General features: G+C 37.3%; 1 protein-coding gene across 3 annotated transcripts in view; it reads right to left on the minus strand.

The window, feature by feature from the left end:
• Positions 1-17928, minus strand: part of KCNH7 (potassium voltage-gated channel subfamily H member 7) — a 218067-nt gene extending 200139 nt beyond the window's left edge. For all 3 annotated transcript variants that reach the window (XM_027911481.1, XM_027911480.1, XM_027911479.1), the window contains exons 1-2: positions 17232-17928; positions 15037-15267 (exon numbers count right to left, since the gene is read on the minus strand). In XM_027911481.1, coding sequence (XP_027767282.1) covers positions 15037-15267; positions 17232-17307 — 307 coding nt within the window. In that variant the 5' untranslated portion in view covers positions 17308-17928. The remainder of the gene's footprint in view (positions 1-15036; positions 15268-17231) is intronic.
• Between the last annotated feature and the right edge of the window lie 467 nt (positions 17929-18395).

Below are 18395 nucleotides of genomic sequence, written 5' to 3' on the forward strand. Positions count from 1 at the left end.
AACTTTTCTTGAAAATCTGGCCATGCATTGCAATGTGTTCTCAATGACTCTAAGAGACTGTAGCCCCGAGATTCTAAAATTTCTCAAAATAGATTTGATTTGGCTACCGATTGAAAGCTGATACACTTGGCACAACTAAAACAGATTTTAACTTGATTCAATCCTAGTAGAATTTTCCTTGTACACTGCTGTTGCATATGAACATTGTTAGTTTGCTCAAATACTGGTAGCACAGGAGGAGGCAACAGACTCCAAAACCTTTTGTTTTCATTTTTTTGTTTGAGTTATTTTGGATTTGTTTTGGTTTTGCTTTAGTAAATTTTTTTCTGCAATATATAGATGATATGTCCATGACAGATATTAATGAACTTTCTTTATAAATCTTCATTCCTTTTTAGAAAGTTTCCTTTGCAGATAATATCTCAGCATGTTAACTTTGATTCCTGATAAGGGTCAGCATTTCTGTATTTTATTCCCATAAAATGTAAAGCACTATCAAACTCCAACACAGGTATTGCAGAAAGCCTCTATACTGCCTAAAATATTGAAAGGAAAGCTGAATTTACCAGTGCAGTCTTTGGAAAAAGCAATTTGAGGTGATGCACAGCATCCTTTAGTCGGAGATTCTGCTTACACTTTTTGCTGCACTTCAGAAAGGCTGATTAGGCAGCTTAATGGAATTGTCAATCCTATTCTCAAATGGGTTTATATTTAGCATTGACACTTTAAAAAAAGACCCTTCTTTTTCCCAGCCAGTAGGCCTGGGGCAGTTCCATGGTTGAACTCACTGGTCCGATCTCTAAAATTTCCTGTGATTATCTTGGGTTCCAGGGAAAAAATGTAACTTCAAAGAATAAATATGCCATAACCCTACAGATTAGAGCTGAAGTTAGTATGAAAAGACTTCAGTTTTTAAATTATTATATGTTATTTTTCTCTCATAATTGCTTGCAAAATGTACATTATAATATACTGTGTGTCTAAAAAGTATGCCTTGCTGATCATTAAAAGGGTGATCTGTTCAAGAAAGTCTCAAAAAGCATATATTTGTAAAGGTCTCATGAAATACGTAACTATTGAATATTTTCAAGCATTTCAAATCTAGATAAAAACATAAAAGCTTTTCAGTTATTGAAAAACCTTAGAAATGAAACTTAATTTGTTTGGGATGTTGGGTTTCCATTTATTTTGTTTTAGATAAAGACCATAAATAACTGTGATGTAAACGTTGTTTTGCAAGTTATTTTAGCCATAAGGGAAAGTTGTTTCATAATACCTGTGTGTAAAGATAATTGTATTTCTACTGCAAAGCACAATATTAGAAACAAGGCTAGAAAAGCCATCCTTTTGGCTCTTGCTCACATTCTGACTTTCCTCAAGCCTTGTAGGGCCAAGTGTCTTTAACCGTTCTTGACAAAAACAAGTCAACGCTTCCAATTGTCTAGTCATGGGCAATCTGACAAGGATTATTCAGTCCAGCCCAAGAATGAGAAATTATTTGTATATTCTCATTCCTTTAAATTAAAAATAAGTTATATATCCCAGTATATATATGTATCCCAATATAAATATTGCACACTAAATTAACTCTATGCAGAAATAAAAGACATACAAGTAGCTAACCTGAACACTACACCGTATCAGTTACAAGCAGAAGTGATTGCAATTAAACTGTCACTGTGTGAATCTCTCATCGATTATCTTAGAAGTAGGAATGGCTTTGCATCTGAGCAGAAATAAAAATCACACTTCAAAAATTACGGCATAAGAAATCTTTACATAACACTATATTCTAATGCATAATCTAGATGTGTTCTCTTCTGCATCATCAGATTAATTGATGTAGGGGCAACCAGCATTGCTAATGTAATGCCAGAAACTGCTGTTGTGCACCCCCAAGATACTTTTATGTCACACGGGGAAAAAAAAAAAAAAAGAGAGGAAAAGACAGTTCTTTTAGGCAGTCAGTAGAGCAGATTTTATCTATGAACTTTTAAACATCATATTACAATGATTAAAAATAAAATCCAGCATGAAACAAGCAGATTTTTAAATGTTAAATGTGCATGCAGTATAGACAAAAATTATTTAACTAATAAAATTAAAAATTTTGTCGGTGTTGGTTTAGTCAGTGGAAGTATATTTGATGAAGCTTATCAACACCTTCAAACAGCAATTGCACTCATCATTAATAATATTCATTAAATATGCTTTGTCACAATGTGCTTGTTTAGCAGTCCCTGTCTATAGATAAAAAACTGAAGGAAAATATGGAATAGGTTACAGATCTGAATAGGCTGTCAGGCCACCCAGCTGAGATGACTTAAGTGGGTAGGATATGTTTTAGGTATATTTTCTAATATCCTCAGATGGAATCACATCCCTAAATGATGGGTATTTGAAGGGGCACAGGTTAAAACCACAGTTCTGACACCCCTGCAGTAGCACACAAGGTGCAGGATTCCTTATGCTCTGCTGCTGACACATCATGTGTGTTAGGGACCAGCTCCAGCAGGATGCTGAGTGCCATCAGTGCCAGCAACCAAATGTGCTGAGTTTCTGTCAGGAACACTTCCATACTGATTGTGGTGTTTTGCAGGGTAGGGGAAGTATAGTTGGCACTGTCCTAAAGGAAAAGGCTGGTATTTACTCTTGAAGAAAACAGGAGATTTCTATCTCCCCTAGTCAGTAACCTGGAAGAAAGCACATACGACAAATCTATCATTTTTTAAAAAAAATATATGAAATTAAAAGTAGCAGAAGAGAAATGGAGAAGAAAATGCTGTCTTTTGTATGATTTATATAAGTAAATGTTAGGAACAAGCTTTTTCTTCTGAGGTGAGACAGTGTTTCAATAATGTTACCTTACTTCTGAAAGCCACTGAAAGAATTCCACACAACGTGAAAAATATTTCTCTCTTAGAAGATCTGTTTTCTACACATCTTTAATGATGGGAATGAAGTGCTGAATAATGTGTGCCAGGGATGCTCTGGTTGGTTGCCAGTGACACTTGCATTTATCTCCCAGTATAAGACCACTGATTAGCTGCTTCTAAAACTTAGAACTCCATCACAATTTTACTTAGCATTAAGCTGTTTGGATGACTGCAACCCCTGGCAAAATAAGCAATCCCTAAACTCAAACATGTTTGTATAAAAAAAATCAGCCAAAGAAAACCAGGTAGATGCCTAACAGCCCAGGAAACTTGGCCTCTATTGCAGGAAAACATTGAGTTCCTCATAATAAAATCCGTAGAAACATGGAATTTATACCATGTAGCACATCAGTAACAATATTTGGAAAAGATCTCCATCAAAAAATATCTAGGTTGCAATTTCAAGCATCTTTAATGTGTAATGTAACTTTGGATCTAGTACAAGAGAAGTGCTGATAAACTTGAATGAGTCCAGCAGAGGCCATCAAGATGGATATCAACTTAGAGAACACGTCCTTTGGAAAGTGGTTGAGGAAACCAGCCTTGGCTGTTGAGTCTTACAGAACAGAGAGCTTTGAGGGACTTAGTAACAGTCTGTCAGTAGTTATGAGGAAATAATCAGTGACGGAGGCAGAGTCTGAGGTACATGGCAGAAGAATGATAGACAATGCTTTAAATTAAAATGGGAGAGGTCCTAACTTGGTATAAAGACAAAATGATTTTAATACGAGGGTACTGGAACAGGTTGCCCAAAGAGGCTCTGTTGTCTCCATCCTGACACCCAAAAGGACAAGTCCTAAGTAACCTAATCTGAATTCTGTGTTCCTCTTGCTTTCAGTGGGAGGCTGGATTGGACTTCTAAGTCTCCTCCTGATCTAAATTCATCTGGATTCTATGAAAATAGGATGGCTATAAAAGACCAATCTAAGAAAAGGACTTCTTTGCTGTACTGGAATGGTAAAATGTTATATATTAGTTAGAGTATGTGCCATGCTAACAGAATGCTTTCTGAAAGCAAACACGTCTGAGTGATTGCTATTTAAAGATCCCCATGTGAAACAAAGCATTACTTGTTATCCAGATTGTGCCAGTTTCTAAAAAACAAGATACAAACAAAGGGTGAAATCCAAGAGGGGTAAAAGTTACAATCTAAACTAGGTTATGAGAGTATCCCTGGTTAATAATCAAGTTTAGAGATGTGCTAGTTGAATCTAAACAGATGTATTATATTCTGCAAAAATGTTCTTTTTTCCCCTGGTAACTTTATATAACTCTCAGAAGCATTCAGGATACTGGAGACCAGAATCCCATGCACATATCTAAAAAACTGAATCAAACTAGAATTTGATGAAATTTCAACTCTTTGAATCTTTGGAGAGTGGAAATTCTGTTTTGAGAAAGAAATAAAGCCTTGTGTTGTATAATCCATGCAGCACCAGTTAAAGACAAATAATAGATGCAATTTTGCTTTCTTGTAAAATAACGATGCATAGCTCTGTATGACTGACTTGTGGTAGCACCTGAATAAGTGCTACAACTATCACAACAAAGTTCAATGTGAGACTTACAAGTGATTAGTTTTTTCTGTTTGAAAAAAAAGTGAGCTTAGCAGCCACTGAACTTTCTTAACATGACTCGTTATTTTTTTCTTTGCCATTTATTTGGCAGTTCAGTTTTCTATATCAAATTTGGACGACCTGAGGGCTAAACTTAACACAGCACCTGATTCCACCTTTGCCGTTTTTTAACCCTGTGGCAAGAGAAGGAAACAGCTTGGACACTTTTGCCATTCAGAACAACCCCAGCTGTCCCCCCAGACCCCAGGTTTGTGTCCTCTTTAACAGAAGAAGTTGTTTCTCTGGAAATTATCCTGTATTAGAGACAGAACAGAGACGTACACACCTGCACTACCTAGGGAGTCTCTTCTCTCAGACCTGGCTTGTGGTCTGAGATATTCATTTAAAAACAATTCCTATTCAGTGCAATTCCTATTAGAGGTAGCTTTACTGTTCCCTGATGAAAATAATTTTATATTATAATTTTCTCACCATTTCTTGGACTTAATCACGTTGTGGCGTTTATGTATAAATAAATATATACATACACACACACATATATATGTATATACTGCTTTTATCTACACTGGGAATGTAAAAGTTACAATGCAACTTTGGTGTACTGTCTTGGAAAAGAGAAGAGAACAGTGCAGAAATGCAGTAGAGAATGACGGTTTGGAACCGTGAGCTTTTCCAGAATTAAATGTCTTTTGAGGTAAAAGACTCGCTGCATTAGTCAACCAGCTCATTAGGAGCCACTTTAATTTGCTGTTGAGTTCAGACTGCCTGTGATTGAATGTATTAAATAAGAAGAATGCTTTATTAGTAAAACTGTTGTGAAATATAGAATATCAGTTTATATTCTATGATGGGGTAGGAGGTAATTTTGGCAGCTTCTCAGATTGGTTCTTAAACCTCTTGAGAAAGAGAAATGCACTTTTATATGTTATAATACATACATACATTTGAAAATCTAGTCCTAAATTTGCTTTTATATCTAAAAGTTTAGGTCAGTGCTTTCTTTTGCAGTAATTGAACCTCAGTGTGATCTTTATAGCTACAGTACCTAAGTTATATTTTTTTAGTGCCTGTGGCCCCTAAGGGACAAAAAACCCCTGTTTGGATAATCTACTTTCCAGGTAACAACTGAGGTTAAATGCGTAAATCAATAAATGTAAATAATTTTTAAAAAACAGTTGATATTTTTTCTTCAGATATATCTCAGAAAGTGGAAATAAAGTGTTTTATTCACAACTTTTTTATTTGCAGGAAAATGATCCTAAGGTGAAAAGAAAAGGGATTAAAACTAAAATGTTATTTAACAGGGAAACAATTTAATCAATTCCTACGAAGCAGGGACAAATGCTCTTTGCACATTCTCTTTGCACACAGAATGCATTTGTCTGGCTAATAATTGTGTTTTGCATATGTTGAGTTCTGCAGAGACAGTGACACTACTGGCAGTTCTGCTTCTGCGGGATCTGTCTTTTCACAGATGAGGTCAAAAGACAACCAGAAATGAATGTCAATAGATCTGTGTGGTCTACTGAATAGCTCCCTTAGCTGCAATGTTCTTGGTTTGTTTAGTTGCTTTTATAAAATAGACTTGCCTAGACTTGTCAGATAGGAAGAAGAGTTGTCTGTGAACCACACATTCCTTCCTCTTTTCACCTCTTTAAATATAAACAGTAAGCATAGAAAGGGGATGCCACCTGCACCCAGCACCTGATCGGCAAATATCACACAAATTAGAAACTAACTGCTGTAGCTGCAGTAGCACTTAGTAGTTTTTAATTAACATTTTAGGCATTGGGGAGCAGGTCCTTAGACTCCACTTCTAATCCTGACATAAGAAGTGATTTGCAAGTTTCAGGGCAAAGAGGAACAGTTTTGTGGTCATCCAAAAACAGTACTCCAACTCTTTTTTTATATATTTACAAAACTTTTCTTTAAAACACTAAAGATGACTCTGTGCATTTTGTGCTCCCATTCTTGTTGCCATGAACAATCAGTATAACTTACAGAAAGACTAAGAATGCTCTGAACTGTGAACCAGCGTGGACTGGCTTGGGATTGACATTATACATCAGCTTTCACACTAGTTCATGAGCTGCTCCATTAATCCACAGAAAAGGCTCAGATACTGATTTATAGATACTTGGTTTGTACTCCAAGGGTGTTATTCTCTCACATAATATGGTTATGTTGTCCGTGACTCCAGAAATAGTCCTTTGGGAAAGTGCTGTCTTTTCAGTTGGATAGACTTTGGTGTTAAACTGATTCCTGCTATATTTTATTATGCAAAAATAAAGCTGGGTGCTTACAATGGAAAAAATAGAACACATTTTCCTTTCTTTTATTATCATTATTTAAAATGATATGGACTTTAGGTTTTCTTTCTTTCTTATTTGTTGAATTGAAAGACATTTTTTAAGCAAGTAGGCAAAAGGGTAACAATATTTTACCTTAAATACCATGACAATAGGATTTATGGACTACTGAGTTTCACGTTCTTTTGAAAGTATAAAAAGAAATGCCATAAACATGCAAAATACTAATGAGATTATCTCGCATTTTTTTCCAGAAAGGAAGGAGTAAAGCAGATTGGCATAAATGAGTTTTGAAAGGAGGAAATTTGCAAGCTATTTTCAGAGATACACTTGAATTGATTTGAATGAAAATCAGCAAAGAATGCTCTAAGAAATAATCTCAAAAGGGCACAGCGTCCAAAGTCTGACAACAGCTGGGAATAAGTGCTTCAGCACATGCATGTTAGTGATGAAACATATTTACATGATGATTAACTGCTTTTCAATCAGCCTAAGTATAAGACAAAGGCAACCCCCCCTAATATATCCTTGTTCTGAAGTTATCTCTGCCTGTCTATCCTGTGGATAAAAATGGCAGAAGGTTTCATCTGTGTTTTCCATATTTCTTTCATAATTTGTGGAATTTTTATGCAGCAGCAGAGATCCAGCTAATAAACACCATCAAATAGTTAGCAATAGCACACTATGTCTCTACCAGCAGTGTTCTAGTAGCTAAAGACCAGGATTCTTGTTACAAAAATTAAACTTTACAAATTAATTCTATGAAAGCTGTTTGTTGCAAGCCAAGTCCTGTGTCTGTGGGTACTGATATCTTGCTCTTTAGAACTGTGTCTGGCTGCAGAAACAGTCAGTTACCATACAGTCCTATGCGTTCGCTCAAAAGAGGTCAACATTTCATATGCTGATACTATCAAGGATCAGTATTGGGATATTGTGATAAATCCCAGCTTCCCAGTATTCAAAGTAAACTGCTGTTTTTCTGAACTGACCATTTAGTCAACACCTTTTGGTTTCCACTGCAGTCTAATGTGGCAAATCAGGGATTTAAATGAGGTTATGGCAAAATGTAAAAGAAAGTATTTTTATTGACTATGGTATTATGGAGGAACAAGGACAGGAAAGCAAGAAATTTCAGCAGGCAGGCAAGTACTGAAGGCAGCTGGGATGTCTGGACAAAGCTTTCTTCTGGTAATTTCCATTCACTATCAGTAATGAAATAGTTAATAATGTTGACACTATGACAAAAACCATCTCTAGGTTTTGATGATATGATGGCTTTTTGCTTACAAAGAGGCTGGAATACATTCTTTTGTGGATAGAACTTCAGTGCTATAATTGAGGGCACTGTCAAAACTAGGTATAATGAGATCTATAATTAGAGTCCGGTTAATGAAACAGAAAAAGGACACAAGACCTTCCCTTTCCACTGTTTACACTGAATTTTTTTGCAGATTGAATTTTGGTATCCTTTGTGGTGATAGTTCCTGATGAGATTCCACTGTGTTTTTGAAATTAGAGAATTAAGAAAAATAGAAAAAGGCTGTATTGTACCAGAAAGTTGGTGGGGGAGCTTAAACTTTGGTATCTACAGAAATACTGGTGGTTTAAAAGCATTTTGTGACTAGTTATGGCTATAATTCTGCTTTCAAAATGAAATTTCACTTTAATTTCTAAGAAACAATTCAATTATGTATGTTGTTTCCTTTAAAACAAAATAATAGAATAAAATGTTCAAGCTACCCAAAATTATAACACCAATACTTCCCACCTCCGACATGTGAACTTTCAGAGGTGCAGTGTGAAACCAGCTGTAACTATAGAGCCACAGTACACCACTGTCACTGTCATTTATCTGCTCTGCCTAGATCGTGGTTCACAGCTACAGTTCTGATTGCTTTGCAGATATGAGGTTTCCAGAGTCAGTTAGCAGTTTCCATAGTCAGTTCTGTCTTGCTACTGTGAATCCTATACTGCCCGATAAAGCTTTTTCCATACTTAGCTGGAAGAGCATGGACTATCTAGCTCAAAGACTGAGTTATATACTGTCAAAAATGTAGAGAACACTAAAACTGGACTTGAAACCACTTACATAAAATCTAATCCACACCACTGTTCTCTTTCCATTGCTGGGAACCAGAGAGAACAGCACTGATGTCAACATTGGTACTATTCAAAGTGCCACATTCCGAAGTTTGTATCGTATCAAATATGCAAAAGGCAATAGCCATGTCTATTGCAAGGTATCATTTCTGATTTGTTCCGTGCATCTCTTTATTTGCTCTCTACATCTCTTTATTGGCCAGTTTGGTGGAGAAGGGAAAAAACCCAATCAATAATGCAAATTAGGAGTATACAATAATTCTCTTTAACTCTCTTATCATAATGCAACATTAGAAAGGATCCACAATGAAGATGGAAAGAGGACACAATAAATCATGTGAAACCACACCAAAAATAGACTGACAGCATCTGTTCTTTTAGTCTCATAACCCAAACCCAAAATAGCTTTCACTACAACTAAAAGGAGCATATTTAAAACAGATAAAAAAATTTTGTCAGGCAATGCCTACTAAAAAGGTGAAACTCTTTTGAGTATGTAGATCATATCATAACCTTATAGTACCATTTCACTCCGGAATGTGCCACCTTTCTTACCATTATGACACTCTTTTTGAAAGTCAGCAATCATTGTTTCTTTGTAGCTCAAATAAGGGAAATTTGGGCCCCTTGACCAATGTAAATTGACCCTGTGACTTTCTGAATCCTGATGCAAAACTGTACTATGGAAGTCCACTGGAAAAAGAGTTCCCTCTGAACACTGTACTGAAATGAAAGACTGCTGATCCATTAGCCGGCAGGATTTTTATTTGTGCCATGGAGGATCTTAAAACTGTCAGAAAGGATTTTTCTAAACTATTTTTTCTGTTAAAGATGCAGTATCTATAATAATAAAAGTTATATTCTTCATTATTTGTTAAAATTATATATATCTACTCATACTTTCTGAACCTAAACACTGACAAGACAATAATTAAAAAAGCAATTTAATTGTTGTGCTGTTTATTCAGATATTACCTCATTAGCTACATGAATGGGGAAAAATGATCTATAAAAGTCTCCTCCTTATTGAAAATAAATTCATCTTGACCTGAGAAGAAAAAGGAATATATTGGAACATCAAGGAATTGAAAAATAAGTTTGAAATTGACCCATAAACAAGCCTACTTAGTGTACCTGAGAGGTGCTATCGTAATCATTAGATATCACACATGAAATGTGTATAAGAAGTGACCCACAGTTCTGGGCAGACACAGGAGCAATATCTGAATGGGGATTGGAAAATGAGATATTTGGATCACTGGGGTATCGTCTCCCTGTTGGTGGTGCCCTTGTTACAAAATCACCAGTACTGAATGGCGTAAGAGACAGTTTTTTTCTTGCAGGACAAGTATTGAAGCCTAAGGTAAAAACGCCCCTACAGATATAAGAATGGATGGCTTCATTAATTCCTAATAGTTTAACAGCTTCAGTAACATTCTGGGTTTGACCCAAGGTTGTTTGTTTTTTTTTTAAGGACGGCTGGAAAAGGACTTGCATTAAGAAAGCGCTTTTTGACAGCTTTTTTTTTTTTTCGGGGGGGGGGAAGGCGGTAACACTTTCTTTATCAAAATGTGGTCAGATAGTATTTCTTAAATCAAGGACTCCTACAGCAGCAGAGTATTAGACAGTGATTTGATTCACTGACTTTTCTCAACAGCTCTGGATAAGGAATTGGAACTATGGTCAAGACTGTGCTTGCTGACCCACATGCTTGAGCTAATCTAAGGGGACTTGACGCACATGCAAGGGTCTTTCTTTTCAGCTGTATTTTTAGTTGATTGGCAGGTTCTTACAAACAGGTGATAAAACACCTATGCTGACAGAAGTCTTGATGATTAGCTACTAAATCTATCTTTTTAATTAAAAACAATACCATTTTCACTTTATTTTGTTAATATGTTTGAACATTTTTTACTTTTTTATTTTCTTATCCTTAAAAAAGAGCTTAAAAGGCCTTAAAACATTAGTTTGGAAATGTGTTTTGAAAATGCAAATATGTTTAATTTGCAGTCAGTTGTAGCAAATCATTTTTTTGAAACTGAGTACGTGGCAAGTAGTTTGTGAGATTTGTACATGCTCTGCAATTAATTAATTAATCTTGTCTTTGCTCAAACATACACTCTGCTGTAGTTTTTCTCATCTCTTGAATACCTGATGCATATAGGGTAAGCCTAAATGGTCTCCTTACCTCCCTTTAACAAGTATCATCTGCAAGCTCAGACACAGTCCATTGCTTTACACAAAGCATGTAGTAAGAAGTAAAAAATATTTAGTTGATACAATCCTTTCTGATTATTATATATCCATTCTCAATCCCAAAATAATTATACTTTCTATGTCCAAAGCTTTACGACCTCAAGCAATATTTTACATCTGTCAAGAATGATTTATGCAATAATGACTTAAACTGCAAAATGGAGTCCTCAAAGGAAGAGCTGTCAAACATTTTTATCACAAATAACTTTATTAAAATAAGAACTGATATCCTGTATAAACAATATCTTGCCTTCAAGTATAATTCAGATCATATAGCCATAAGATTACTGAAAATGAAGTGAGATAGTGAAGAATATGATACTGCTGCTTTGATATCAGTGTAATTTTTGAATTAAGCAGATGCTAATGCCTAATGGGCAATTCTTGGAAAAAAATCTGTTTCAAAATAATAGTTCTTGTGATTTGTGTGTATTTATCTACTGCTCTTTCTAAAAAGGGATATTTACATTCAAAAAGAAATTTACTGTGTCTTTAATCCCATGAGTAGATCCAGTGATCTTAGCGGAGCTTCTTGCGCAATGAGAACCTATAAATTTGGACCCTTAGTTTTGGCATACATCTGTTCCCATAAACCATTTTTCTCAGAAATTATTATTTTGGTAACTATGTAATTGCCTACTGTGGCACTACTGAACAGGACAGAGAAGTAGAACTTTGCCTGAATTGCATCAATACCCTTTTATCAAGAAAAAGGAGTGAGGAGAAATTAAAAGCAAATGTAGATTATATTAATGATCTTATGCTGACATAAACACTGCTAGAGGAGCTAGTGAAGACAGGGCACTGGTGTGCTTGGGACAGGGTCTGATGGATGCCTAAATAATGCTGGTATCCTACCTCCATGCCATCTAAACAATTACAAAAGATTATCACAAGCATTCTACACTTCTCTGCACCCTCCCCACACTGCACAGTGAAAAGGGAAACGGGCCCAGTCCAAATTACACATTCATAAAACCATGATACACTGAATTTTTGTTCTCCTTTGATCACTGTATCTTCTCTCTGTTGTGTTTAAAGCAATGTAGATTCAAGTCATTTTCTCAAAATCAACTTGCTACAAAATTGTTCCCATCCTTCTGTCCCATCTTCTTTGAGTGTGTGATCTGGCCAAAAGATTAAAGCAGTGAACAAACAGCAAGCGCATTCAGTCTTGCATCATCAAGACATTTAAACTCAAAATCTTGCACTTTCATCTAGAAAAGTGGACTATAGACAAATAGAGCATCAGAATCCTAATTAGCAGTACATATGCGATACCCTTTTTCTACAGCAAGAATTTCCTTTTAAACCATGACATTTTAAAATTATGTGAGGTGGTATTTAAAATATAAAAGCATTATTTATAGAGTGATTCCCTTTCTGATATCTGCATTGATGGACTTCTGATGACAGATTAGCTCTGTAAGTGATCCCACTGACATTTGCTTTACTTCAATATTTTTAATATAATCAGTGGCTTATGCAGAGTAAATGATAGTATGATGTGGAATAAGGTTTTATTTACCAGTCACTGGGCATTTATTAAGAGTGTGTAATATGGTCTTCGGAACCTCCTGTCAGTGGAACCTCAAATGATACACACCTTCATGAGTTGTCTTCCTCTTCTTTATGCTTAGTATTATGCTAAATATTATACAATGGGTTGCTGTGAAACTAAATATCAGATAAACTTTCAAGCAGTGGGTAGTTTACTGGAGTAACTTGGGTTAATCACACGGAGAAAGTTACATTTATACCTGTCCTAGAATTGACCTCTCAAAATATTCTCATACTCCCTCACAGCACACAGTAAAAAATGAGCCACTAACAAGGCACTAAACTCTTAAGTTTTAAGAAAATTCTTGAAATTCATTTTGCTTCACAAAGTGGAGAAAGTCCTCGTTATGTATCACTATTCTGTATATTGTTATTATATACACAGTATATATGTATATATGCTATATATTGCAAAACCAAATTTGAGTGTCAGACTAATCTTGTATTTTGTCAATTTTTGCCTGTAATCAGTGACTTGATATTTTAAATTATATTTATGATTCCATATAATTCCCCTGTATTTGTTTAAATTTACCTGATCATATAGTGCATGTGGTAAGTCCTGTTCACATTTAGACAGGTAAAACATTGAGGAATTCAATACAGATTTGCCTAGAACTGTTGTCTGTAGCTTTTGAAATTCCTTAACCTTCAAACATAAGGTCTAGGCATTTAAGGAAACTATTCACAGAAGTGAAGTTACTGAAAACCTTTATACATAAGATTGTTTATGCTAAATAATCCATAACTCAGCATTCAAAAGTATTTACAAAAGATATGGCAGTTTTTATGGACAGTATTAGTTTGCTTTGCCTCAAACAGATTATGGTGTGGTGCATGATGCCAGAATGCAGCATTTTAGAAAAGTATATATATACATATATCCAGTATTTGACAGATAAGCAGTGCTTTAGTTAAGTGCCCTTCCCTCCCTCCTAATGTTTTGGGAGACTGCAGCACTTTTAAACTACCAGATCTCAAAACTGTGCTCCAGGCTGGTGGCTGTGAAAGTTAGCAATGACATTCTCCTTTTGCAATATTATTTTTAACACACACCAAGTTAACACAAACACAGGCTAGATGTGTAAAAGACACACGGTGTCAGGTCTCCTGAGAAATCTGTGTTCAGTGCACAGCTACAGCAACAAATCTTGACCAAAATCTGCTCCAGACCACCAAACCAGATCTAAGAATAAAGGGCTCTACTAAGAATCTACTAAGAAGAACATGCTTAAATATTGGTAGCGTGGGTAGAATGGTTGGCCTGAGTCCTATCTGAATTACACCAGCCTATGAAAAAAATAATATTATTTAAGTCTCTCCGAGATAACAACAGAAATATTGAGAACAGGGTTTAACTCTGTGACTTTAAAATGAGAGCACATTGCATGTGATTCTAAAATTGATGCAAACAACACACTGGCATTTCTCCAGAACTAATTTAAGCTCAGCATTTGAATATGAATTTCCTTTTCCTTCTCCCAAGAGTGTACACAGCAAGAGACAAAATAAGGTACACCACACTTATCCATTATTTGGACTTGTTTGAAAGATGGATGTTTCTGTAAATAACTTGGGGTAATTAAAAAAAACAACCAACAACAAAACTCTACCTATAACTATTAGGTATCGTAATTAGTTTTCATGTGTATGCATTTTTAAATCTGCAAAAGCATTTATTCATTTTGTTCTCTTAATAGGAAAAAAGCATCTGCAGATTTAGCCATTCTGCATGTATTGATTCTTTACTGAATTACAGGGAAACTGTTCATAGTGCAGCCATCCCCAAATTTTGATTCTAACAACACAATTTTAGGACAACTTCAGTGGTTCAGTTGCAGGCACTCTGACTTCACTATATCTCAGCTCTGTAAAAGACTTGCCCCTTTCTTTATAAGCTAAGGCTTTCTTCATGATAGGCCATTTTTTTTTTAACTTCGTGGTACTTTTCCCAGTAAAATACTGCATTTAAATCAAGGTATGGTTCCTCTGTGCTGATTACCTAAGAGATTTACATCTGCTTGAAACCAACCAAGAGGAGAGCTTCTGTTCAACAGTTGCAAACACCGTGCTAGCTTCATTCAGCTGCTAGAGTTAGTGTACAGTGATACACTCCATACACCCACCACTCTGGGGGCAGATTCTCTTACTGATACACACAAGTGTACTTCACTGGACTTCAGAGAAATTACACCACCACTCCAGCAAAGGGTCTGGCCCACACAACATACACACTTCTTTTACCAATCAACTGATAACCAAACACACACAAATCTTGAAAATAAAACCAGACTTTACCATCTTTGTGATAATAGGTGACTTCTACTTTCCTCTCCTCTGACCCCAGAAGTGCTTGAGCAATTTGGGCAATATGATGTCTTTTGGTCTCTGGCCCATGAAGAAAATCACAGGTGCAAGGTTTCTGCATGACATCTGGCCTGGAGAACCCAGTCATCTCACAGAACCCATCATTGCAGTAGATGATAGCACAATTCTGCACTCTAGCATTAGCAATGATGAATTTTTTATCTGCAATAAAAGAAAGTAATGCATTTTTTAGTACTCTTTCAACATTTCATATAGTGTCGATTTTATGGATGGATGGTGAACAACCCTTCTTCTCCCTGGGAATGCCTGAAATGCAGAGATTTTCAGTCATTTGATGTAGCTAATTTGAGCCATAGCTTTTAAGGAAACTTCAATCAATTTGGAACATATCAAAGACAAAGATAGTTGTCCTTTAAGGAAATAAAACCAGATTATGCAAGTCTTTGCAAATCTCCTTTTGACTTCAATATTTTTTCTTTTTTAGCTTCAGTGAAGTGCAGGTGATGAGCGCTGCCCTGTCAGTTGCACCTCAGGCAAGTCCATGCAAAGTTCTCTTCTGGGGAGAAGTGGGACCTCGGGAGGGGGTTCTACTCCAGTGAAGGGCTTACTAGGGTAAGCTCCAACCATCTCAGTCTACTCTTGAGGGATTTTCATTAGCTAAATGACAATAAGTTCATAGTCAGTATTTTAATGAACCTATCTAGAAAAGAACAGAATAAAAAAATACTCCTTTAAAAAAAAGGTGGGGGGAGTATGAAGGTACATGAAATGATTGTGATGCTGGAAATATTTTGCACAGTTTGCTGCAGTTCTGTGCTTCTGTCCATCATCTTTTCCCAAACTCTTCTCTGACAGAAAGGTTCAGAAGTTTTCAACTCTCATTTGTTTCTGTTTACCACTATAACAGACTTATTCCCACTGTAGTTATAAATGTACAGCTTTGCTACCTTTACTGTTAATAACATTAATTTCTGCTTGCTTAGTTATACTAGTAGGTTGCTTGCTTTATAAAACACTTTTTACATGACACCAAGTTAGCAGTACAGCTCTTCAAAATTTTAAATATGTCCTGTTTGGGAAACAGGGAAATATGTGGAGAGAAGAATATATATACTTTTTCTACTGTCTTTCAATCAGGCTGAACTTTCCGTATCACATGCCTATTTAGCAGCTAGTACTTTATTACCTAAAAAAATATACACGACATAAAAACTTTACTGGAGTAGCAACACTGACTCAACATTTAGATAAATTAGGACTAAAAACACCATCTCTAATTTTTTCTCAAATAATATAAATATTACAAATGTTAATGTGGATTTAAGTATAAGGAAGTATATAAACTGGAATTAGCTGTAAGGGTTTGCACTTAGACTGATACTAAAATTATGCTAAATATTTTAATCAATGTGCATACATAAAACTATTGTTTCTAAATGAAATTCATTTTAAGCATCAAGTGTTCCTTCTCACAGTTCCTGCCAGGAAAAACACTTCAGCTTCAGCCTCCTTGACAGGTAGTAAGCTGCTGCATTGCAAAAGATCTCACAGACTCTTCCTGAGGATGCATTTGCACTGGTTTGATAGATATTTTAGACTTACATAAACAAAACAGAGAAATTTGACAGCTCTATTAAAATGCAGTCATGACAACAAGGTAAGAGAGTATTTTCTCTTTAATAACTCTTCTGCATATTATCTGCTTCCTCTAAATCAAAGTCAGACTGTTCTGCTTTATTTTGAAAAGGCAATTATAACAGCAATAACAATCATAACAACAATAAATCTAGCTTTTTTTTTTAGACATTTCACAGGCAGGAAGATTGTACACTCTGCTTTTAGAGCCATCTCACCGGTTCAGAAGAAGGTAAGAGATATAACTTCTATAGCTATACAATACGGATACAGTCAAAGATAAAAACTATACCTTGAAATAGTGCAGACAAAAGCCCCAACACCCCCCTTCCCCAAAATAGCAGCCAATAATTCAGATTGGTAATCTGTATTCTAGATCAAAAACAATGCTACTCCTGCCAGGGATCCCCTCCTTACCTCCCGGGTTTTCTTTTCAAGCTACAAACTTAAAATAGTCTGGAGCTGCTGTCCATTTAGTCACAAGCAGAATCAAACTACTGTACCAAAATAGATAGAAAGCGAGAACTTACTTTGCCCTTCAAATTTTCGAATGATTGTACCCAAAAATGTATTTTGTGGTGCCACATGACCTCTGCGAACAGGCATGTTTGTACAGGTCTTCGGTTTTCTGTGCACAATGACTTCTCCAAGGATCTCCTACACGGCTCCAGCCCAAAGCACCGAGCCAGCTACCCTTTGTGACAAATCATCGTCCTCTGGAGATCGGAAATCTCTTCCCATTAGCACCACTTCTAGAGACACGCTTTTCTTATTGGAGTCAGATCCATTCCCCAGTTTCTTTCTTTTTCTTTCTTTCTTTCTCTCCTTGCTTTCTTTTCTATATTTTTTTTTCCTTGAGGAGCTCGGACGCTATTGTCTGGGGCGGGTAGGGGTGGGGTAAGCAGGAGGAGGTGGCGGGGGGGGAAGATTACAAGGGTAATCGATCTCTAGCACCAAACATCGCCAATTTTCCAAAGCAAATGGCTGTGACCCGGCAGTTTCCGACGCTGTAGTGGTGGTTTGAGGGCTGGAAGACTAATGTTGCTCCGCTGCCAGAGGGAGTGACGTTCCCCCCCTCCGGGCTTCACCACGGCGCGCAGCAGCTCGGATTACTCAAGCGTGGTTTAGCAGGAGCCAGCCAATAAATCTCTTCAAAACTCAGCGACAAACAGCGGCATCAGGAATGAGCTACACCCCAGCAGCACCGCGACATGCCACATCCCCCACCGCGGCGGCTGCAGGGGGTCAGCGGGCACCGAGGGCACTGGCGGGGGGGGGGGGCCCGCCACCTCCGGTAGCCCCGGCGTCCGCCCTCCGGCACCGCCGGCCCTGCCGCGGCCCCTCCGCCTGGCCCGCCGGGGAGCCCCGGGCGCTATCAGGGCCGGGGGAGGGAGGGAGGGAGGGAGCTTGGAACACGCCCCGTCTGGGGCGGGGGGAGGCGCGAACAGGGGTCGATTTTGAGCGATGGGGGAGCGGGGGAAGGGACCACCGGAGCCCTCCGTGTCCTTCCTCGCCCCAGTGGACGAGATCGCCCCCTCCTCCCGCAGCGTGACCCAGGCGAGGACTTCCCCTCGCACACGACCCCCTCCCGGGAGGCAGGGGGATCCCTGGGGGCCGAGGCTCCGCTCAGAGGGTGCAGGGAATGAGCTCTGCCCGGCCACCCTCGCCCGGCCCGTGGACGGCACCGAGGGGGT

Source organism: Empidonax traillii, unplaced genomic scaffold (genome assembly GCF_003031625.1).
Source record: "Empidonax traillii isolate 1590-97213 ecotype Southwest subspecies unplaced genomic scaffold, ASM303162v1 scaffold33:size3420811, whole genome shotgun sequence".
In the NCBI taxonomy this organism is placed as follows: Eukaryota; Metazoa; Chordata; class Aves; order Passeriformes; family Tyrannidae; genus Empidonax; species Empidonax traillii.